We start from the raw sequence: 23,623 nt of genomic DNA on the forward strand, positions 1-23,623 counted from the left end.
TTTGCAAAAAAAAAATTAAAATAATAACCTTCACCTCAACTTTAGACCCTTTTTGCGCTATGGATTAATCGATCGATATTGATGGACAATTTCTCTTTGTTAGTTAGTTGATAATTTTGAACTGGCTTGGGTCACATGTGCTCACTCTCGCAAAGGGTTATGGGCAATATAGCTGATAAGAGGAACGTACAAAAGTAGACAAGAGAAATATCTGAAGGGAATGGCTGTTCGCCTGTGATAGCAACTACCCTTTTGGCGAAATGAGTGGTTGTTTGGATGGAGTTTCATGCCCAAGCTGGAGTGAAAACATAGCTGAACAGAGAAATCTAATTTCGTCAATCGTCAGCGGAGGATTGGTGAGGTCTAATTTAGACCCTAAAAATGTAAATTTTGCTTCTGGACTCTTCCTACCCTCCCAGTTAAGCTTTTAAAGTTTATTTTTGTTTTAAATTAAAAAGTCACTTGACTTTTAGTTTCTGGGTACGTATAAACGTATACTTTTATTTTAAAAATCGTAGTTGATTTCTAAAAATCCCGTTCCCCGAATATCTTTACTCGAAGCTGATGTACGTCATGGCACTTTAATGATGATGATGTCAGAGAAATGCTAGCGGCTGACAAAAATGTGCTTGTCTATAGACTTTCCATATTGTTCTTTGTTTATTTCTTATTTTCACAAGAGTCTTCTCTGTTGTTTACTAAACTTTCGAAATGCTTCCTGCCACAAAAATAAAATATTAAGAAACTAAGTCACTCAAAGGGACACTGCATGCTAATTGCATGTAGGGCTTAATTCCAGCATCTTGAACAACAAATACGATTGCTGCAACCCGTTTTTTGGCCTTGTTTTCGTATTTTGAAATCCTCGCTCGGGTACCCGAAAAGCGACCATTTTAATGAATTCCAGTGGCTGCACAGTTTTGAGCAGCAGTATCCATCGTTTCCATGGTTTCTATTGTGATGTCACTGGTGGGGATAAATTAAATTGTATTGAGAATTCGGCGGTCGAGCAGGCGCTCTGAACATACCTTTCCCGAAAACACCGACAAAATAGGCTTTTGCGTCCATTAAAATTGAATGCTCTATGGTTAGGGTGTCTACAATCAAGCGGTTAATAAACTGCACTTGTTAAATTCACAAAAGATAGAGAAAATGGTGAGAATCATAGACAAATGGCTCATTGTTCCCGCCGACCAAGTGGCCGTGTGCTGTGGGAGCTACATCGGTGTTGCTATGATACCGCCGCCATCTTGGAAACGAGTTCTAAACTAGACAAATGCTCGATCAGAACTGGTCAATTTAAAAGTCACTCTCCCGATCAAAAAAGCACATCATTGAACATTTCTCGATCAATTTTGTTCTTGGCCTACATTATTTAGCGTCTAGCCATGATAAAAATGAATTTAGATAACTGTTTAAAACAAATTTTTGAGGTAAATTGTGTTACATGACACCCTAATTTCTTCGTAACAAGTACTTAGCTTACTTATTGCTGGACAAAGATGGTTTAGATCTTCAATAGAAGAAATTTACTTATCAAGACAGGTGCACTTCCGTATAATGGCAATTGAAAAACTGGTAAGTTACTGTATACAGTATTCATATTAGTGTATTTTTGGTATTGATCTAGACTGCTGTTGTGTCAATTTGAAATTTTTTATTCTGGAAATACCTAACTTTTTTAAGTACTAAGTATACATTATTAAAATGGTGCTAACCCCGGCAATCCAATGAAAAGCTTTTCACACATCTGAAAGATCTTTTGGAAATCGCATGATACGGTTTGAGCTTGGATTCCAAGACGGCGGTCGGCCGCTATAGCTACACAGTTCTTGCCAACCCATGCAATAATGGCAGCGCCATTGTATTCCATGATAGACATGACTGCTTCTTTGCGAAAAGTTCCACAAACTATTAAATTGATAACTGGAGTATTTTTCACAAGATGACAAATATAACTTTTTAAGTATACATTATTAAAATGGTGCAACGACAACAACAACATTTTTATTGTCTTTGAATAAAGCAAATAACTATTTAAAATAGCTGTAAGTTGTGTGTGATGGACTAAATTCCATGTTTGCTTGCTTTGATATGCACTCACTCCATGCTTTGTAAATAAAAATGTTGTACTGTATAGCTTATCATATGTAAGTTTTCAGCAATGGCTAAGGAAATAAATGACTACAAGAACCTATAAACTTCACATTATACTCAGAATCATATGTACCTAAGCTCATTTGCATAGGCAGGATATAACAACATACACCAACAAAAAGTCTTTTGATCTTCATCTTTTCTCGTTTGTTGTGTAAGGTTCATTAAATTCAAATGTGTGTTTATTTGTTTTAGTGCCCATCTTCTAGCAGCACCATACAGGGAATTTCATCTGGTGGTCAGCTCATGGCAGCAAGAGATGTTTCTTCCACTTGTAGGGGGGTTTGTCCAAAAGTAGGAGTGTTTGTCCACAAGTAGAGTTTTTTTTTTTTATCATAGCATAAGTTCAACTTCCTGTGACATGAGTTTCACAGGGGTTTCACACATAGCTTTTGCGTTCATCCCTTGACATCCCAAACCCTCATGTTCCAGCATTTAATTAATTCCTTAAAGCTTAAGAATACAAATTTCATAGTTATTACTGTGTAATTTCAGTTGTGCTTCACTAAGATCAGTTACTTACAGCTCAAGCTGACAATTAGCATTATATACCAATTCTGATCAATCAATACAAAACTTTTTCTAGAGGAAACAACAATATTCTGTTTTTTTAACAAGCAAAACCAGTTATGCTTTATCAGTAGAAATAGATTGAAAATATATATATTTTTATATTTTTACAAACTTTGATATTTATTCAAAACTTCTGGATAAACTTCCATCTAGAGTAAACCTGGAAAATTCTTCTGCTCTAACAAAGCATCTTTGTCCAGATTATGGTGTGATGCAATAAACTAAAATCATATGGAGGTAACAAACTTTTTTATTGTTGGCAGTGCAACGTCACACCCATTACATATCTAACCTCTGCAGTATGAATATAGTTGAAAAAAATCCAAGCATTGTTGTGTTGTTGATTTTAGAGTCAAACAGTTTTCCATCTTTATTGAGTCAACAACAATAATTACTACTACATTCAGAGACAATACAATACAGAAACACACAAAACAGAGAAGTGATCTCAAAAGGGAACACTTTTGGGCTGCCAGAAAGCCATATGTAACAAAAAAATACCTACTGCCCCCTTTACCACTGAACCAAACCCCCCCTTGAGCGAAAAGCTAGATCCGCCCCTGGGAACTTAACTTAAATGAATTACAAAATCATTCTGTGACATGCATAGGTAGGTCCACAAAAAAGATGTCAAATGTAGATGTTCAATGTCAAATATAGGGGTGAGGTAGTTTTGAAATAAAAAGCTTAGGGATTAGGAAAAGTGATTGGATCAGCTAGGTTACATATGTGATTCTATAGGGTAATTCTATTACGTAAGGGTTGAATACAAAGGATGGAAGCAGTTCGCCATATAACACCTTAAGGACTGGCTTATTACATAATCTTTACTAAGTAGAATACTATTTAAAGAAAATAAGACTAAAAAAAGAGGTGAAATCCAATAGCATTTGCCTTTTTTTGGCAAAAACCAAATGAGGTTCAGGTTATTATTGACCTGCAAGAAAACCCAGGAGAGTTGATGGTTGATTGAACCATATCTGAACCATATTGAACCATACTTCAAAAGCTCAGAAGATCAATAACCAAAATTATTTAGCAACCCTTGCATGCATCTGGGTCTTGGACAATATAGCCATGGAGAACTCATTTGGGCAGTGTTTTGCCTGGCTAGTTGAAGTAACGAAAAAAGCTTTCTTCGTTATGAGATTACTTAAGTACATTTTCAATACGTACGGGTAAAATCATCAACAAGAGAGTATTCGAAAGGTGCATTTCGCGCTAGAGCAAATAAGTAAATGTACTTACAGTATACGTCAGAATGGTTTTTAATTAGAACAATTTTTTATACTAGTTTTAACAGAATTTACATTCAATATTTTGTGAAACAATCGCTTACTATTCTTCATATGATCGAATACGAGCTTTGTGTGAGCTATCAATACCTTTTTATCGAGACACTTTGCTTGCAGCATACAATAACAGCACGGAAATACAGATAATACGCAGACAAAAATACCACGCGAATCTTGACCTCTTCGTCGGATATAACTGTGTCATCAATCCTTATTCAGAGAATCAGCAAGGCCATTTTGCTGTAAAAAGTAGCAAAGGAAGCTGTGATAACATTTTCCCCTTTAGTGACGGCCATCTTGGAATGACATGCGCAGCAGATAATTTGTTACCTTAGCAACATCCCCACCACTGGGGTACACGGCTGGTAGTTTTGGCGCCAAAGTACCATGCAGCGTTTTTCAGCACTTTTCTTGTATTTACTCAAATAAAGCGAATAGCCACACGAAAACACCCGCAAACTTCTTTTTATCGTCAAAAAACTCATATTTGAAGACCCAATCATATTTAGCATGCAGTGTCCCTTTAATACATTACATCCAAACCCTCCCTCCCTGGTGGTACTTTGTACCTGGGGTATATTTTTCCATGTTCTTGTACTTTTTCATAAGTTGATAAAAACTCACTGACCAGTTTTCAAGTTTTTATAAAGTTGGCCACATTCCTTAGTTTTTTAAAGAAAAAGTACTAGACATAGAAAATGCATGTCTCCCGACCAATATCAAACAAGCAATCATCATCAGCATTTTTACAAAATAGTTGATGCCAACATTAATAGTATTTCTTTGTGAAGCACTGTGTTTTATTATGTGTAACTGTGTTTTACGCTTCAGTTTTTTATCGGCTGGTGGATTCTTATTGACGCTGCTGCTGCCAAAGAACCATTTGACCCTGCCTTCCACACACCTGGCGTGTTTTCAACTTTAGCACTGTTCATGTGAGTATGGTATATAATATGGCTAACCTTGAACACTGGCAATATATACAGAATGTTGTTATGATCAATCAGACATGAGATACTCAAACAGTCAGATGGAAAAGTCCCAACATTTTCCACCTGTTACCTCAGTATCCATGACTTGGCAATGGGCCTTGCCTTGTGATTATATAATTGTTTTTTGTATGTAAAAATTTTTAAATAGCATCTGATCATTTAAGAAAATTCACTATATAAATATTCATCTTATTATCATAATTATAATTGTTATTATTACTTTAAATATATGATAGGCTGTAATTTTCCAGGATAAATGCTGTATCCAATGCTCAAGTGCGAGGAGAGTCTTATTATTCCGGAGGATGTCTTGGGCAAACAGGTTAGTATAAAATAGTCAGATTTAATTACCTATTTAAAGTAACTGTACAGTATCTAGTATAATGACTGAAATTTAGTCATTACATACATTAAACCAATTTTATCCCTCAACCTCAATCATGCCAAATTATTCATAAATGCTAAATAAACACAACAAGATCAAGATACTGAGGCCTTTGTCTCAGGGATTAATGATCTTGGAGATATGCATCCAACCAAGAAATAGCAAAATAATAGCTCTGGTTTTTAGACAAGTTTAAAATCAAACAACAAAAAACAGCAGATTTGACACTCTCAACAAAACTACCACACAAAGAAGAAAACTACAACTCAAATCTCAAATAGATACTGTACATTTATCTTGATCCTGCAGGTCCATTTCAATATCCTCAAAGCACAATGTTCACTCCTTGGAGGCTTCTAGTTAACAAATAGATCACACTTTTTCGTAGTCTGTCCTCTAACAGATGCTGGATGACGTTGAATGACTGTTGTTCATAAAGTCTTCTGTTCATCTAATAGAGGACCCCCCAAAAATGAGATTTTTTTGTTTTACATATCATTGAAAATGTTTTCTTATGTTATAATCTAGTTTTGGGGAGCATGTGAGAATGCTGATGGCAAGCATGGGTCCTGTTATAACATATGGGCCCTTGAACAATCAGAGTGCACAATTTATGAATCTTATTGTATATAACCATTTTACTGTTCCCTCCACACGGAATAAAACATAAAAAAAACAGCTTCTGGCCATGTGCATGGTGTTGGTACCCAATTGCAATTCAACCCCGAAACGTGACATTTTTTTTTGGAAAATATAATTGCAAAAACATTCAAATGTGATATAGAGGTGAAGTGTTAGTATGTTTGTGTAATTTGGAAAGTAGGAGAATGCAGCTGAGGCATACACAACTACCGGCCTTACAAGCGAACAGTAAACATGTCTTTATTGTCCTCATTATTGTTTTTATTCCTTTTAGGTGCAAGAGTGTGGCTTCTTAATGGATTTCTTATGGCTTTTGGCGGACTGATCGCTGCATGCTGGATTCTCTTTGGTGCTTATGTTGTACCAGGTATGTATAAAAACCCTGTACATATGACCTTGATCATTGCAAGTGAAATGTCTGGTCATACATTATTTTGAAATCTGTAAAAGATGTCCCCCAAAAAGTACTTTTTTACATTGGAAACCTCCAAATGATAATACTAATTTAATGTGATTTTTTACTTTATTATTTTTCAGATAAAGACAATACTTGGCCTGGAGTAGCCATTTTCCTTCAGAATGCATTAATATTTTTCAGGTATATACTATTTTTTTATTAATTTTAGTAGTGAACTGTGCATTATAATGTTTTGTCAGCATATAGGGCCTCTCATCTCTGCTGAAACAAGATTGTTTCCTTGTCAAGACATGTCAAATATCTTTCCGTCGTTCTGCCCTGTTGACTTTTTGAACATATGTGGGCTTAATAGAAGCTTAATAGTGGCAGATATAGTCCTATATTTAGACTATAATTCTTTCATTAAATGCCTATCCTAAATTTTCAGTGCATTTGTGTTCAAGTTTGGTCGAACGGAGGATTCATTTTAGCTGAATATAAACTTGCACAGAGGAGCTCCTGGCAGTGGAGATACTGATAGGCAATACTGATACTGATAGGCAATACACCCAGATTAGGCTGTTTTATATCACTGAATTGCTGCACAATTTAGAGGCATGATAGGATTTATAAGTTCGTGTGTTGTAAGTCTGATCTGAGAAAGAAACCCAAAGGAGGTGCTTCGCTATAATCATGAAGGGGGGTCACACAGAGCCAAAAATGTGATACCAGAAAATACAGGAGGAAAACTTATCAACCAATCATACCTGAGCCTGAATTCTAAAATCTCAACCCCCAAAAATATGTTGCCCCCTGTCCTGCTACTATCCCAGTACCCCCCCCCCCCCCCCTGGAAATGTGACATTACAGAATTCACTTCTTACCCTATTCCTCTTTAGCATTACACATGTCACATGTTTTAACTATTGATTGCCCAGTGCAGCGTTTTTGGAGTGGGGGGCAAGGAAGTTAAAAATTATAACATGACCATGACATTTGGGCTGTGTACAGTTAGTACACATCGAAATGCCTAGGGTGGGCTGATGGGGTGGCATGGCCTATTTTCTTTTTTTTACATAAAAATTGGACAAACATTGAAATAAAAAAATCCACACAAAACAAACAAACAATCCATCCTTACCCTGAAAAGGGTTAAGAATGGTAGTTTTGAGTTTAGTATAGGCTGTATATTGCTAACTTGAAATTATGTAGAGCAAGCCAAGTAGATCACCAGGTTGATTACAAAAAGATTGGTGGACATACTTTTATCAGGGTACTGTATTATTCCAGTACTAGAAATGTGTGCAGGCCTATATCCAGTTGGAGGTGTGCACACGTATAAATATTCTGAGAGGTGAGAATATTTTGTGAAATTGTGTAAAATCTGGTGATTTTTGTGGCCTGCTAAATAAATATATACTGTAAATGTAGGGATGAATTACTTTTTTAAGAATTAATTTTTTAAGGTCTCGTTAAATGTAAACGACGCGTCCGCGGAAAAAAATATTGTCGCGCCGCAATTTTCGCTTCATGTACAAACTATATATAAAATAAAAGATTGAATTATCTCCTGCAAGTTTTATTTTTGCAATAGCTAATTCCGTGTTTAAGTTTTGAGGCCTCAAACTCAAAAGTACGGAGTTTACTCTAGAGCGTAATGCACCTTCCCGTTATTGCGCATGCACTTGCACGTAATTGCATCTCAATGACAGATAGATGATCTACCAAAGTGTGTGAGGACTTTTTGTTATTTGACACTGTCAACAAAATATCACGAAACAAAGTTTCGGCGAAATTTGGACACGAAAAGTGCTATAAAAGCGATCTTCAGCCGAAAATTCCTCACACACTAAATGACATGGCATAATTATCTATCAGATCCCGAAAATTTAAAGGCGATATCTTTAAACCCGTCGCGAGGTTACGCCCGACAAGCTCAAGTTCTCGCCTCAGAATAATACGCTAGAAGAGTCAAAGATTTGGCGTGAATTCACGGTCAACAGGTCACAGGAAACAGCAAAAGCCCATTTTAGCCGTCTTAGAATGCGATTTATGGAAAAATTTTTTTGCAAAAATAAAGTTTAAGACCTATTGATACAGGTTTCGCAAAAACAAACAGTGGTGTCAAATTTACCTTTACCAAGACCTTAAATTTGTTTGCACATTAAATTGTTCTCCGTGTTGTCCCACAAATGTCCTATTTTGCATGTTTGTTTTCCGTTTCTATGCTTTAATTTTTCCTTCTAATAGTGAGTATTTCTCGACAATTTCGCTAGGAAAAAAGAACGTACAAAGTTGTATCTTTGGTATGTATGGACTTTAAAAGCACACTAGCATACACACATTGGCACCAGTCGGGCCGCTAGCACAGTCTATTACCCGTGCAGTTCGGCAACCATGGACAGCTGTTTTGTCCTTATTAGGACTCGTCAGCATGGCATAGCCGGTTTGCCTCAGTTAAACTTCATCGGCAAAAAAAACTGCAGGGCGACTTCGACTCGAAGGAAGTGCTTAACCACAGCTTAGATCCATGTGGGATCTAGAGCTGCGACCGGGCTAGCGTGATGCCAATTGTGCGGATCACGCATGCGACCTTTGCTAGTCTAAAACTCCGTCGAATAGCCAAACTATCCTTGCGAGTATGTATACATAAATGTGGACTTTAAAAGCACACTAGCATACACACATTGGCACCAGTCGGGCCAGGGGGGGACTGGGGGGTTTCAGAGAAACTAGTGGGAGGCGTGGATCGCCCCTCCGGGCCTCCCAGCCCCGTCTCCCGTCTTAGGCCTGGGAGGCGCGAATCTCGCACGAGCGGGAGTCTCTGCGGGTGAACGCAGTGCTTCCGCTGGTGCTCGAGATAATAGACCCCGACCGGCGTTACAGGCTCTTCACGGTCGTTGGTAAGGCCCCGCAGAGCCATTGGCGCCAATCACAGAGGAGGAAGGGCGCTCGGAGCTCAAGATCGGTGGGTCGTTAGTCAAGAGGGGGGGGGCCAAATCGCAGTCGGCTCCCTGGAAGGCATCGATGCGGGTATTTGGGAGAAAGGGCGAGAGTACCTCGTCTACGTGAGATACGAGCTTCGCCCTTTACCTGAGCAAAATGGTGAGCCTGGGCCAATGTTTGTGCGAGAGGGGAGTGACGCCTTCGTTAACTGTGTTGTGAGCTATGTTGCCGACTTCTTGAGGAATCGCGGCACCTCGCGCTCCCTTGGTCTAACCAAGACACGAGGCAAGATCCTCGAGCGATTTGACAAGAAGCTGGCCACTACGGGATGCACTAAAGAAGACCTCTTTGAGATGGAAAGGAAGCTCGAGGTAAAGCTGGTAGCCATGGACGCCCTGGGTAACGTCCTGTGGGACTCGGGGAAGTACGGGACTAAGACGAGGGTCACCATCCCTTGCCACAATAACCACGCCTGGGCGGAGCTTCCGACTGAACCACCTGCGATCGCGAGCGTCCACGGCCTAGACTTCGAGGCTGAGAGGGAGCTTCGTTCGTTATGTCAGGGAGAGGCAGCGCCTCGCGCTACCAGTGCCGCCGCAAAAACGCACGAGGCGAAGGCGCGAGAGGTGCTCATCCGCTTCATAAACAGGGCGATCCCCAGAAGCACGAGGGTCTGGCTGTGTGGGCGTGTTATAGTCACGCACGAAGGCAAACTGTACCGATCGGGACAAGACGGGTGGGCTATCGACAGGGTGTTTACAGACGAGACTGGACATGATCCTCAATGGATCCCTGATGATCACCCAGCCTACCAAGAGTACATCGAAGCTACGCACTCGATGGGCGGCGCAATAGGGTATCGCTTCAAGAAGTGGACCCAAAGAGAAAACATCAGGCCAACGCCTCTTAAATACAGGGACGTCTGGCGAGCGGCGCAGGTTGAGTCCAAAGTGTGGAATAGCAGGGAAAACTTAGGGGCGCGGCCTCATGCGCACATCGACATGCGCGCGGCGTACCTAGGATGCGAGGACAGTGTCTTCGGCGGCGCCTCGGACGCCATTGACCTGGTACGGAAATACGGCTTCCCTACGAACGTGTATCGTATCGCGGATGTTGCGGGACGGCCATTGAGCGAGGTTCTTCAACTGACCGGGGCCATTCAGTTGACCGAGTGAGGGTTCTCTGAGGCCTGCCACCCCTACACTTCCGGGAGGGTAGGGCAGCACTTGGAACAAAACGAGGGCTGGATCACCACGCCAGAGCTCAAGGACCTGCTAGACTTGGGTGACCGACCACTTACTTAACTTCGAGCATGCCGACGGGGCTCATCTGATCCAATACAAAGACGGAGTCCGCCGTTCACAATGGTACCATATCAGGGCCTTCGTCTTGGCGTACACAAACATAGCGTTGCGACGCATGTTGAGGCGGTTCCCTCGCGAAGACGTCCTCCGTGTGTGCACAGATGCCATATACGCAAAGGCGGTGCCCAGCGGTGTGAAGCTCGTGGAGCGAAATCCGAGGTATGGAGAGTGGCGCCACAAGAGGCCTGGGTACGAGTGGCGGCCCGAAGCGGCTTGGGGTCCGAAGAGGTCGGGGTGCTTGGCTAGGGAGCCAAGCACTGCGCCGAGTCTGCCGTGCGATCTGGTGGCCGCAACCTCTGCGAGGATGTATCTAGCCGGCCAGGGAGGATCGGGGAAGGCCGAGTGGGCGGTGAGCATGTTCCGTGGCCGTAACATTGTGGTGCTCACCCCCGAGAACGACCTCGCCCACGACCATCGCAACAACCCGTGCCTCGCGGTGAAGGCTCAAACCTACCACAACTACCTCTGCATACCAGCGGAGAAGCCGTTAGAGGAGTGGAGACCTTCCGAGCTGGGGCACAAACTCGACTGTCTCGCTGAAGTAATCATCATTGACGAGTGCTGTTAGGTACAGACTAAAGTGCTACGCGCCATCCTAGGGTATCTCGCCACGCGGCCGTGTCAGGTAGTGTGTTGTGGCGACTATGGGCAGGTCCCGCCCTGGGGAGATAAAGAGGGGCCTCACGATATGCTCAAGGAGTGGGCACAAGGGAACATTCGCTGGTTCGAGTCCGGCTACCGCTGCCTGTGTGAAGACTGCAGAAATCCGTACAGTACATGCGACTGCGGCTCTGCCGCTCCCTCCTCCAGGCTCCACGACATAAAGGGCCGGATTTGGTGTCAGCCAGACTCCCAACAGCTCGAGAGGAGTGGGATGGGGTGTCGTTCGACGCGGCGATCGAGCAGGCCCACCCAAGCGATATGTGGGTGTGCTCGACCAACAAGATGGGGGCCCTTGTCCAGCAGCGATTGGTAGAGCACCACAGGAAAAACTACCCCCAACTGCCAGCAACCATCCGCTTTGACCCCGTCGCGCATCGTTATCGCAAGCAAGGACGGCCGGTGCCCGTGCCAGGCAAAAGGGGTGAAAAGGTCGACGCGTACAAAGGCACGGTAGTCGAGGTCCCTCTCGGCGTGGTCCTTAACGGGCTTCCCCTCGAGTGGAGGTACGCGGGCTGGGGGACAGTCCACCGGGTGCAGGGCAAGACCATCCAGACTCCAAGGCGCCTGTTTATCATAGACCACAGCTTAGAGGGCTGGGTCACGAATGCTGTATACACCGGCATCTCCCGCGTGCGGCCCGCCGACCAGATAGTTCGCGTGATCCCCCCCGATGACACCCCAGGTGCCTTGGTTCCCACAGGGCTGCTGGCTACGCCCAGTGAAGAGCTCATTATAGCGCGAATCAAGCGATACGCTATAGACGACAGGCAAAAGGGTCGCACGAAGTACACGGGGCCGCACCACGTTCTGACGGTAGACCACGTGCTCGGCATGATTGCTGACGCGGAAAAGAAGTGCACGGTCTGTGGCACTCAGCTTCTGCTTCAGGGGTACACCAAGAGTCATCCCCAATGCTTCAGTATCGACCGGCGGGACGACAGTCAGGGTCACTACAAGTGGAATTTCAGACTCACGTGAATAGCAGGTCCGACTGGTGGATACGGTTTGGTATCTGCTCCGAGAAGTGGGCGTAGGTGGTCGGAGGAGGGGGCGTCTGTTTGTAGCCCCCGACGGGCTGCGAGCTTACCCACTTGCGCACTCGATCTATGGAGGCTGAGCCCTTGGGAAGTTTGGCATGCAGAGCAGTCACTCCCTGGAAGCCACCTCTGGCGTAGTATATAGGACGAAGGATCGCATCGAGTTCTTCGTCGGACATGCGCTTGCCGTTCCGGCGGGCCATTACGTGCGCATCGCGATGCGTTGCAACGCATGTATCAGTCTCCAACAGGTGGTTGCCGTCTGCTACGCCTTCGGCGTACGTATACGTACACGTATACGCGCAGCATGGAAAAAGGCCGCCTAAACGCATACGTACGTATACGCGTTTCGACGGCAGCTGCATCACAGCAAGCGGCTAGCTACGTAGCCGATGGCGAGAGCGCCGGCGCCTATGTACGCCAACTCGGCGTTCTTCTACGTTTTGCTGGGGACGTAGTAGTCGGACAGCTCGGGGGCCCGCATCGACTCCAGGGAGGTCTGGTTGTAGAGTTTGAGCGCGTAGTCGGTGTCGGTGAAGTTCTGCTTTGCGAGGGACCCTCTCTCGCGACTTTGAGCTTGCCAATCGAGGATTTTTTGTTGCCGCTGTTGGTAGCGTCCATAGTCTTGTTGGTATTTCTCTAGGGCCTTGTCGTGCCTCTCCTTCTCAGCTAAGGCGGGGCACTTTCGCAGGGGCGCTTTGCCGCCGGGGCGGCACGTGGTCAGTCGCGTGTTGCACCCTAGGATGCCCACCGGCCATGTTATGAGCACCGACTGGCTTTGTCTCGGTGTTGATCGCGTTTGCGCCGAGCTTCATGGAGTCCGTGGCTTTCTGCAGCTTATTGTTGTAGCCCACGACGCTTTGCGTGTTTATCACCAGATCGCTCGGCATCAGCCACACTCCTGGTGCAACCGCAAGACTCAGTCTCACCTTGGCCTCCTGCACGGCTAACTGGTACCTTTGCACGCTTTGAGCGATGTCGTTTTCTATGATCGCGTCTTCGAGCAGCTCCGTGAACTCCGTCTGCGCCTCCATGGCCGGCCCACCGGCCCCTGCGATGGAGGAACGGACGTTTACCTGCGCGCCAAGCACTGTGTAGACGAACGCCTCGACCGAGCGGTCGAGTCTTCCTAGCCCTGCTTTTGTCAGCCCCTCGCCTTTGGGAGGCGCAAACCAGCTATATTGCACGCCCCCGTGGTCGCCGTTGCGTATGTAACCCACCTGCTTCCCGCTGTTGTACGTCCCACCTTCGTCGCTAAACAGATTGAGGTGGCTCGGGTACTCGTCCGCCGCCGTGTCGTAGCCACGGATCACGTGCACGTTGCGATACCCCTCCCCCGGGTAGAACACAAACACATCGCCTAGCCCGTGGTTCCGCCCGCCTTTCCATCGGAAGTCCGGCTTACGCGGCAAACCGAACTCTATGCATAGACGCTCGAAAACGGCCTTCTTGTAGGGGTTACCTTTTTGCGTGAACGGGGTGGTAAGTAGACGTGAAACCTTAGAAATCCCCTGATGACAGAGGGGAGCGTGGCGAAAGTGGGGTCAGTTAGGGACACCCACCATCCGGCGGTTGCGCACCAGACCGCAAAGTTGAGTTGCTGTGGCCAGTACCCATAGAAAGGCTCCGATAGCCACCGGCGAGACTCCTTGGCGGACTTGTGCGTGACCACTGTATCTTTGAATAGGGGGTGGGGTGATGTCTGAGGCCGTGCTCTCCACGGGGGTCGCGGGCACGGCGTAGAGCAGCTTTTGCGAGAGGGTCAGAGACCTAGGGAAACCGGGTTTTTTACTTGTTCGGCTATAGCGTGTTTGATATGTCCGGCTATAGAGGCTCCCGCCGCAACTGCCGCCTCTTTCGTCTCCTCCTCCTTCCTTCGGGGGACCTCGTTCAGCATCTGCCAGCCTTCCCAATCCATGCTCAGCCCTATTAAACACGAAGGCGGGCTATGTTCAACACAATGGTGGTCCTACACGCTGTGTTCACCGGAGGTGAACTGACGCTCTTCTTCGAGCAGCCGATAAGGCGCCCTCGCTTTGTGGCGCTCCGGCAGTGCTCGCTGTTTAACAGCTGGTATAATCTCGAGCGGGAGCAGCAGATAACGACTATAGCCTCCCTCCCGCCCATCGCTACTCTGCCAGCCGGGCACCACACGGCCGAGTCCATCGTGGAAACGATCAACCACGCTGAAAGCAAGATTCTGACCGCGAAGCTGAATCCCCTCACCGGGAAGATCGTGCTCGTTTCCTTAGGCATTGTGTTCCTGAACGCCGAGCTTTGCGCACTATTTGGCCTAGAGGCTAAAGACGATCAGATGGGTTTGCGGGGCCTCGCACTGCCCTTGGGGGCTCCCCCACTAAAGGTGACTTTGCCGAAAATAGAGGCCTTCTACATCTTCTGCGACATCGTAGACCGCTCGCAGTGCCTCGCCTTAGACGAGCCTTCAAACGTTCTCGCTTGCCTAGAAACCCGCGGGAGGCCGCACGAGAAAGTCGTCTATGGGCCCGACACCCCAATTTGTGTCGGAGCGTCTTCCTCTGAGTTTGTCTCGAGTATCCGAATATGGATCAGGGATGACCACGGTAGACGGGTGGACTTTAAGGGCAAGCCGGTTCGCCTCGTATTAGAGCTAACCTAGGCCCGACATAACAGGCATGGCGAACAGCGACGTTAGCAGCGGTGGCATATACCCCCCGCTTCCCAGCGTCTGCCCCCCGCAAACGCCTACCGCTCCGGCGAGCACCGGCGGCGACGTGCAAAGCTTCCGACTCCAGGTAATACGTGACACTCAGGCAGGTCTAGACAATGAGATAACGCATTGTCGGCAGGTGCGGAAGAAGTATAAGCGCGCCTTCGCCGTTACCCATGCTGTGTCTGTGGCATCCGGCATCGCTGCAGGGGCGCTTTCCAGCGCCGGGGTAGGGGCCTCTTTGAGTGGGATAGGGGTTCTGATCGGCGCTCCGCTGACAGGGGTCGCTGTGCTGGTCGGTGTCGTGGGCGCGGGCGCGGGGGTGGTCTCTAGGGGTCTTACGAGCAAGGTGGCTAAACACGAAGACACGATGGTTTTAGTGGAGAGTAAGAAAAACTCGATCAGCGAGCTGGTCTCTAAGGCTCTGCAAGACGGACGTATCTCAGACGAAGAGTTTCGGCTAATACTTCAGGAACAAGAGAGATACAACGCGCTCAAGGCCGCTATCAGAGCTCGACACGGCCTCGCACCGCGTGATAAAAAAAGCGGGAAAGGGCCCTCTCTGGAGGCACGCGAAAAGATGAAAAAGAGACTGCGAGAATTTCGTGAGGAGTTCGGGAGCGAGGTGTTCGAGTAGAACTCAGGTTTAAACGCCTCGCCAGTGGATTTGAATTTACGGCCGAAAAACGGTTATTCCGCACCCCGTAGGTCGGCGGCCCTCCTCGTTTTCGCGACCCCATCGCTATTTGCCCCAAAAAGTCGTGTTCGCGCAAGTCCTTGGGCTTGTACGCGCCCGGCCTACACCCTAGTTATTCATGCACGCGAAACACCTGCAGCCCTAATTGATTATTCATGTACGCGAAATCTATTTGGCCTACCTTAGCTTCTGCCTATTGTTTATGTACGTGAAATCGTTTTGGCCTACATTAGCTTTTGCCGATTGTTTATGTACGTGAAATCGTTTTGGCCTACATTAGCAATCGCCCTGTACGTGAAATCGATTTGGCCTACATTAGCAATGGCCAAAAGCTTATGTACGTGAAATCGATTCGGCCTACATTAGCAATCGCCGATTGTTTATGTACGTGAAACATTATACGCTTGATATATAGAGACGGGGGATTCGCGCCTCCCAGGCCTAGGACGGGAGACGGGGCTGGGAGGCCCGGAGGGGCGATCCACGCCTCCCACTAGTTTCTCTGAAACCCCCCAGCCAAGACGGGACGCTAGCACAGTCTATCACCCGTGCAGTTCGGCAACCATGGACAGCTGTTTCGTCCTTATTAGGACTCGTCAGCATGGCATAGCCGGTTTGCCTCAGTTAAATTTCATCGGCAAAAAAACTGCAGGGCGACTTCGACTCGAACGAAGTGCTTTAAACCACAGTTTAGATCCATGTGGGATCTAGAGCTGCGACCGGGCTAGCGTGTTGCAAATTGTGCGGATCACGCATGCTTTTAAAGTCCACATTTTGGTATGCATGTTATTTCAGTTTGTAGACTCAGACGTCGGGGGGGGGGGGGGGGGGGGGGAGGGGTGTGGAGGGGGTGGTGTTGGGGAAAGGCGCCCGATCGGTTGTACAATGCATGTACTTGCTCCCATTACTTTGAAATACTGGAATTCACATGCAAAAAAAACCTCATTCATTCGGGACTAGCGCCCATTCCCCCGCCCCTGCAGCTGTAAAGTTCAAACTAATGACAAGCGAAGTAAGCCGGGACAGACAAGAAAGAAACGCTTACGTCTCACTCGTCACCTTCCTTCGTACCGATTTTCACACGCGCAATAAGCTTTAAAAGTCTACGCTTCTTTCTCCGTCTCCACTTACATGTTTAAAACTTCCTAGGTCTTTGGTCTTTGAGCGGGTCAGTTGTTGTTTGGTAAAACCCTTCAATAATTGAGGAACCACTATTTTCAAGATTCAGAAACATCATTAGTTTAGGATGTAATGTTAAGGAAATTATAGCCGCCCAAGAATCGATGAACTGATAAATGTTTTGCTGATCTGAAAAATCCCCGCCAAAGCAATACATGTCGCACGAAATGCGAAGGCACAAAAGAAAAAAAAAAAAAAAGAAAAAATGTAAAAAAGGAAAAAAAATCATGCACACCATACCAACCAGAGAAAAAAACTACTGTATCCACCCCATCACTTTTCTAATGGTCCGTGCCTTAAAAGCCCCGTGCAAACTGCGCAAGCACTTGCCATCATTGCTGGCGAATTCTTGCTTGACTGACCACAAGACAAAGGAAATGTCAGAATAAAGTCCATTTCCCATTGACATTTCCTTTTTTCTATAGTCAGTCTAGCGAAAATTCGCCAGCAATGATGGCAGGTGCTGGCGCAGTTTGCACGGGGCTTAACAGCCAGACAGCAGAGCTACACATTGTCTTCTGTTGTAAATCCTTTTGATTTTAGTCGAGAAATTATAAATTCGAACAGCGTTCGTCTTTGCTGAATATTTATCAAACGTTATCATCGCCGATGATAAAATCAAAAAACGAAATTAACAAAACAAAGCTAAGTTTACACTAATTGTTTTCGCTACATTCCAAGACATAATAATGGTTTCCAAGGCTCCAGTCTTTGCCAAAAATAAATAATTTGTCAGACAAAACTTGAAAAGGTTAGTTATATGTAAAAAAAAAAATCTTTGTAGCGGTCACGAGCAGGTCTTCAGCCTGCGAGAATGTCAACACTAGCCAGCCAACGGGCTTACAGGTGACCTCTACGCCCGATGAATTTGCCTATTACCTACGAGAATGCTATATTCAAATCATCTGGGGTGTTGTCTGGTATAAACAAACGGTGCGCTAAGCCATCAGCGTGGACTTTAAAAATTCGAAACATAGGCCCGTTTTCCGCGCTATTTAGCGAACTTGTACAAATAGCTTCGATGTCTCCATCTTTCCCTATAGAATCAGAATCTCCTGATATTATCGCTCGGACATTCGCTTCTCTCATTTTTGCTAGTACCTGCTGTCGTGTTTTTAAGTCTATGTTATGGTCGTCTTCCGGCTCGCCACCATCGCTGCGGAACCACGCGACGCTTTGAAGAACCACGATTTTCTGTGGGGGATTTACTTGCGCTTCCAAGAAAACCGACTCTAGCCATTCTTGTTGTTCTTGTTTAAAGCTTTCTAAATCACTTAGCTCGCGAAAATAAAGAGAGTTTAGCACTACAAATTGCACACCCTCGACCCAAAATGAAAACCACTCTTCACCAAAATTTTTCCTGTATGCCTCGACACTCTCCGTTGTTGCTTCCATATCGTTTTTGCCACAGACACAAATAACAGGAATTCCAGGGTCCAGATTTTCGAAGGTTGTCTTGAAAGTCTCCGATTCAGCGAAGTAATTATTCCCAGAAGGAATTGAATGTGTGAAATTCCCAAAAATTGAAAGAAAACGGGGCTTCGGTTTCATTTTGTTTACTACCAAAATCACATTTTCGATTAGTTCCTTTTCTCGGTCGCATCCTTCTTCGGGAGAGGCAGCAAGCCCAAACCTAGGATTTACAACTTGTATGAAATAGAATGATTCCTTCATATGTCCTTCTGTGTATCTTGTTAGACCATGCAGTTTATAGTCCTTGGCTTTAAGGATCCTGCACTCTTCTGGAGTTTTCCCTGCCCTCGACGCTTGGTTTGCTGCTAAAGCATCTGGGGGAATTTCAAGATTCATCGCGAATTTCTATTCCGAGATTTAAGGATCGACTGCAGCAAACTGGTTTTCTCGGAGCTGACTTATCGGCAGATGTGGCGCGCTTTTGTCATGCGTCTTAAAATGCTAATTAGACTCTCAAAGTGTGCGTTCTTCGATATGAAAAAAGTCATTAACATTCAAAAGACGATGAAAAGTTAAATCTCATAAAATCCTAAGTGAAAAGTGTTATTTGCTTTGCTAACAGGAAAAAAATATTTTTTTTTATTTCTTCCGCATGATTTGCGTAATGCGCATGATTAGCGTATGATATTTTATTTATTTCTCAACTAAACAAAATGGCTTTCTCGGGAAATTCTCTGGACTCATTTACAAATAAAATTTTCTTCATTATTATTTTGTATGGATAACATTTGTTTTCCGAATTCTCTAAAAATTACATTTTTTTCCAAAAACAAAATCCCAAAACAAGTGACTAGTATTCCTAAGATCAAATAATCCCTGAGAAACAAGCAGATTCAATTCTCTTCATTATACTTCTATAGACAATATCTCTAAATAATATTTCTAATTAATATTTCTAAATCTCTTTGGGTAAAATTTACTTTTTTAGCAAAATAAAGATTTCAAAAGAAGTTTTATAAACTAAATATTTTATTGAGGGGGAAGGGGGGGGGGTGGGGGGGGGGATCTGGGCCTGAAATGGAAAACTCGGCGCGTACCCGAACAAACCCAAAATAGGAACGACAAATCCACGCAAGTGAATCACCCTGTGAGTAGCTTTTTCAAAGCATTTACGGCCCTCAAAACCACCTGCAGCCATCTAAATAAATGTCAAGGCTCAGCAGCACAGTGAGGAAACCAACGGTGGATTCTAGCAATCCCATCATCCCCTGCAGTCACTAGGACCGGTCCTTCTCCATCATCGCCCATATCGACGGCATTGACTCTGCACTTCCCACTTCTCACAACTGTATGAATCTCTTGGAACTAGAAGAAAGGAAGAAGGGTTAGATAACGAAGTTGGTGGTCAACCCAGGAGGTGGTAGGGGTAGGGGAAGGGAGAGACAAAGGGTCATGATGACACCCTGTGTTCCAGAGACTGAATATCCGCTTTTCCCGGCATGCTAGGGGGCAGGGTTCAAATGGGCTGGCGGCGTCAGCTTCGCTTGTCGTAATTCTCGCTTCACTCGAAAAATCTCGCTTCGCTCGAAAAACTCTCAGAGCCTCTGGTTTCCATTAAATCAGGGTAGACTTTCTTCCAGGGTTTAAAAATTTTTAATTAGTGACCAAGAATAGCTTGTCTCCAAGGGTCTCAGGCCCACTAGCAATGTGGGCTACGGGGTTTTAAACATTCCACTGTACTTGACTGGAAGGTTTGCTCATAGAAAAAAAGTACCACTGTAAGCCAGGACAGGATACCCAAGAATAACCCTAGGCTCTGTTTCCAGCTGTGGTGTCTATGGTGCATACCTGTCAACCTCCGAAAATCTCAAGGCTTGAGATTTTTTGGGGAGGAGGGGTGGGGTATATTAAATTTTTCTAGTGGGGAGGGGTGGGTTTAACCTTGCAGGCGTTCGCCGTATAGAAAGCTCTGGCGAGCAAATCCCTTTATAGATCTCACGAGAGTGTTAGATAAATTGCGCTACGCAAGGGAATTGTTGTTTCAAATATTTTAATAGAAAATAGGCAAAATGACAATTTTCTATGGAAAAATTTTTTCGGAAGCGATAAAAATCGCTGAAAAGCAGGAGATTTGGTGCTCAACGAGGGAGGGGGAGAAGGGGTCCAAAATCTTGAGACTCTCGCCTAATGCGGGAGAGTTGACAGGTATGATGGTGTGCCTGTGATCCTCTCCCATCCAATAAGAGGAGGAGCAGCGTGGAACATAACCAGAGGCTAGGAAAATCCCTGCTACTGGCCTTGCATTAAACTGAAAGGGGGAATATCACACCACACCTACGTATGTACCTCTTTATCCCAATCTGACTTCAGCTTGTAGACAAAAACAGTACCATAAAGTGTTCCTATGGCTACCAAAGGCCCTCTTAGTGCGATGCATTCTCCCTGTTGTATACCTGATGACCCTTGACCAACAATAGAAAAGCTACGCAGCACTGCAGCATCAGCTGAAGCCTCAGAACCAGTCCTGTTGCAAGGAGAGATTAATACCAAGCCTACCAAAAGTGGCCATTCCCTTTGGATAATCATGCCCCTTGTTGGTCTGCCATACTTCTCCCTTCATCCTAACTTATGGTTTCCAGGGGCATCTCACAAGAAAACACAGGGTGAGCCCAGAATTGTCAAGGTAAAAGATAGCACCAACTTGTATGACCCCCCTCTCTAAACAAAAAGCCTGGTTTATCTACCTGAGTTGTACTGGTAAAAATAATTTAAGAATTACTTGTAAACCTAGGGGGTCCATACACTTCAGTTACTCACCACGCAGTAATGCGGCCACTGCAGCTTAACACTAGAGCTGTATCTCCCCGTAATACTGCACCAGCGATTCCCTTTCCACCTGTGCTGATTCGCACTGAAGCCAGAAGCTCTCCATTATCCAAAGACCTGTAGAATAAATATCATACTTCACCAAATCTATTTATTTACTCTGGTGACAAAGACACATAAAGCCTCTTCATCCTTAGATGCTAAGCACCCTGATCCTCACCATAATGACATCAAACCATTATCAGTAGCAGAGAAAATTCTGTTATCCCATAAACTGACAGACTTCACCCAGTCATCATGACCACTTAGGGAGAATGTGATGTCTGGAGAGTCCTGCAAAATGAAATCACCAGTTTATCATGTATTGCTTTTTGGTGTCTTTTGAAACAGTCTGTCCCGGGGGACACATACTGTATGCTTGTTGTGAAAATGAATTTAAACCCTAACGAATAGCAACCAGCATAGATTTTGACCCCTAAGGGACAGCAAAAGGGTGTGGTCTCTAGATTATTTTGGAAGGGATAACATTTAAACCAGACAAATCATCAATTTTTGGAATTTGATTAACAGTCCTCTGTGGCACTTACCAAGCACACATCTGTCCTGATGACTGTATGGGGTGCTGTCATTCATTCTTGGAGTCAAGGCAATTTTTATTGACCAATTGTGTAATTAATAAATCGATGTATGTAGATGAGACCTTTCACTTGATTTAACAGGAAATCTGTCAGGGTTTTTAAAGAAGTTTGATGAAGAAGGGATAACAGATTTTCTAGAAGACCCAAAGGGATAGCACTTGGGGAAAATTTTATACCCTGGAGGCTGGATTGGGTGGTGAAAGTATAAAGGGTAGGAGATGTCAAATGACAACTGCTTTTGCTTCAACTGCCAACCCAGATAAACATACAGCACCTGTTCAAAATCCCAAACTTTTGCAGAGGTCTCGTCTGCTCCTGATATGATAATGCCCTCCTGTACACTGACACTGTTCACACAATGAGTGTGACCAAAGAGGCTCAGTAAACAAACCCCCTTATCCATGTCCCATATACTGATGGAGTTATCTTGAGACCCTGATACAATCAAATCATGGGGTTTCTCAGATGAAGGAGACACTCCTGCAAACAAACATACACCCATTACATTAGAACACAATAACAATACAACAGATAGTTACAGAAATGCAAATTTACTTGCTTTAGTGTTCTTTATTTTTTACTTTTGCATTGAAAACAACCTATACATAATTTGATAGTAACTTGCCTGGCCTTTTTCTGAGATCAATACAAAGAACACCCCGAAGATGACCTGTCAGTATTCGTAAACACTGTCCTGTCCAACCATCCCAGATACGGATTGTGGCATCAGCACCACACGTCACAACTCGGTCTCCAGATAGCTTGACATCCCAGATTGGTCCTATAATGCACATTAATTATTACTGGTATCAAAAAGGGGTGCCAAGTATAACAGAGAAAGAGTGTGGTACAAAAAAAGAATGCAAGAAAATTTATACAGTACAGTAGAGAGAAGGTAGATAACGAGTAGAAAAACAAAGGTTATCCTATGAACAAACTAAGAGTAAGAGGGTGCGTCAAGGTTGCTCTGATGAAAGGAAAATGCTACTGCAAAGGTGAAGGTGAAACAATCGTCAACATTTCAAAGATGGTCATCTTATTGGGTAAAGAAATGATCATACTGGCTTTTTAAACCAATTAAAACAACAACACTTTTTTATTTCTAGCAAAGAGCCAAATCAAAGCATGAATAGACGCAGTTTTACCATTGTGTCCTTTAAGTTCTGTTGTCAACGATGGCCATTTTCCAATGTGACGACTTCTGTACCACTGTTTATAAACCAATTCCCAATCTACCTCATAATTTAACGCATCTACATCATTTTTTAGTTTGTCTTTTTGTGTAATTTGTGAACGCAGCTCGTAAACACTATGTGAATTACAACATCCGGTTAATTCTCTAATAATATCCTTGTCTATCTCTTTAAAGCAAATTTCCTTCCAAAGTGATTTGTAATTTGGCTGTTGATGCAGTTCTCTCCACTGACGACAAACTTTTCTTGATTTCGCCAAAGATACTCCATCTAGCCACCAAAATACGGAGTCAATAAGCTCTAACGGAAGACCGTTCATTTGATCGCCAAACTACGCATTCTACCCAAATTTAAGGCTTGTTCTGTTTTTATCTTGAATTAAATGACACCACCTAAAACTAAATCCTCCCAATAATCTGATAAGTCCAAAACCAACCTAAAGACAAACCGCAATTGGTAAAAACAAGTAGGCGTTCTTTTTTTTTGCAAACAGGCAACCCATATCATAACTTTTGATCTGTTGTTATATCTTATTTT

The 23,623-nt window shown here is 44.5% G+C and overlaps 3 protein-coding genes and 1 long non-coding RNA gene across 6 annotated transcripts; 2 read left to right on the plus strand and 2 right to left on the minus strand.

Moving 5' to 3' along the window:
- Nucleotides 1-155: 155 nt before the first annotated feature.
- LOC5514822 (transmembrane protein 50A) lies at nucleotides 156-8,012 on the plus strand. 2 transcript variants are annotated; one of them, XM_032384372.2, is made up of 6 exons: nucleotides 156-383; nucleotides 4,857-4,960; nucleotides 5,269-5,339; nucleotides 6,319-6,411; nucleotides 6,582-6,642; nucleotides 6,890-8,012. In XM_032384372.2, the coding sequence occupies exons 1-6, from the start codon at nucleotides 261-263 to the stop codon at nucleotides 6,930-6,932; spliced, it is 495 nt and encodes a 164-aa protein (XP_032240263.2). In that variant the 5' UTR covers nucleotides 156-260; the 3' UTR covers nucleotides 6,933-8,012. The 2 variants fall into 2 exon arrangements, with proteins under 2 accessions (XP_032240263.2, XP_001634982.2); XM_001634932.3 differs by having other exon boundaries at nucleotides 156-356.
- On the plus strand, nucleotides 694-4,186 carry LOC116619517. The gene is made up of 2 exons (XR_004296722.2): nucleotides 694-1,578; nucleotides 2,353-4,186. It is a non-coding gene; the product is annotated as an uncharacterized LOC116619517 (long non-coding RNA).
- A 9,520-nt stretch (nucleotides 8,013-17,532) lies between the features above and the next one.
- On the minus strand, nucleotides 17,533-18,919 carry LOC5514871 (serine/threonine-protein phosphatase CPPED1). The gene has a single exon (XM_032384422.2). The coding sequence runs from the start codon at nucleotides 18,823-18,825 to the stop codon at nucleotides 17,896-17,898; it is 930 nt and encodes a 309-aa protein (XP_032240313.2). The 5' UTR covers nucleotides 18,826-18,919; the 3' UTR covers nucleotides 17,533-17,895.
- Nucleotides 18,920-19,225: 306 nt separating this feature from the next.
- Nucleotides 19,226-23,571, minus strand: LOC5514823 (probable E3 ubiquitin ligase complex SCF subunit scon-2). 2 transcript variants are annotated; one of them, XM_032384421.2, is made up of 7 exons: nucleotides 23,039-23,571; nucleotides 22,519-22,674; nucleotides 22,168-22,373; nucleotides 21,476-21,588; nucleotides 21,247-21,372; nucleotides 20,883-20,953; nucleotides 19,226-19,794 (listed from the first exon to the last, which is right to left on the minus strand). In XM_032384421.2, exons 1-7 carry the CDS (start codon nucleotides 23,403-23,405, stop codon nucleotides 19,727-19,729), a joined length of 1,107 nt encoding a protein of 368 aa, XP_032240312.2. In that variant the 5' UTR covers nucleotides 23,406-23,571; the 3' UTR covers nucleotides 19,226-19,726. The 2 variants fall into 2 exon arrangements, with proteins under 2 accessions (XP_032240312.2, XP_001635039.3); XM_001634989.3 differs by having other exon boundaries at nucleotides 20,776-20,953; nucleotides 23,039-23,567.
- Nucleotides 23,572-23,623: the final 52 nt, after the last annotated feature.

This window comes from Nematostella vectensis, chromosome 2 (genome assembly GCF_932526225.1).
Source record: "Nematostella vectensis chromosome 2, jaNemVect1.1, whole genome shotgun sequence".
Classification (NCBI taxonomy): Eukaryota; Metazoa; Cnidaria; class Anthozoa; order Actiniaria; family Edwardsiidae; genus Nematostella; species Nematostella vectensis.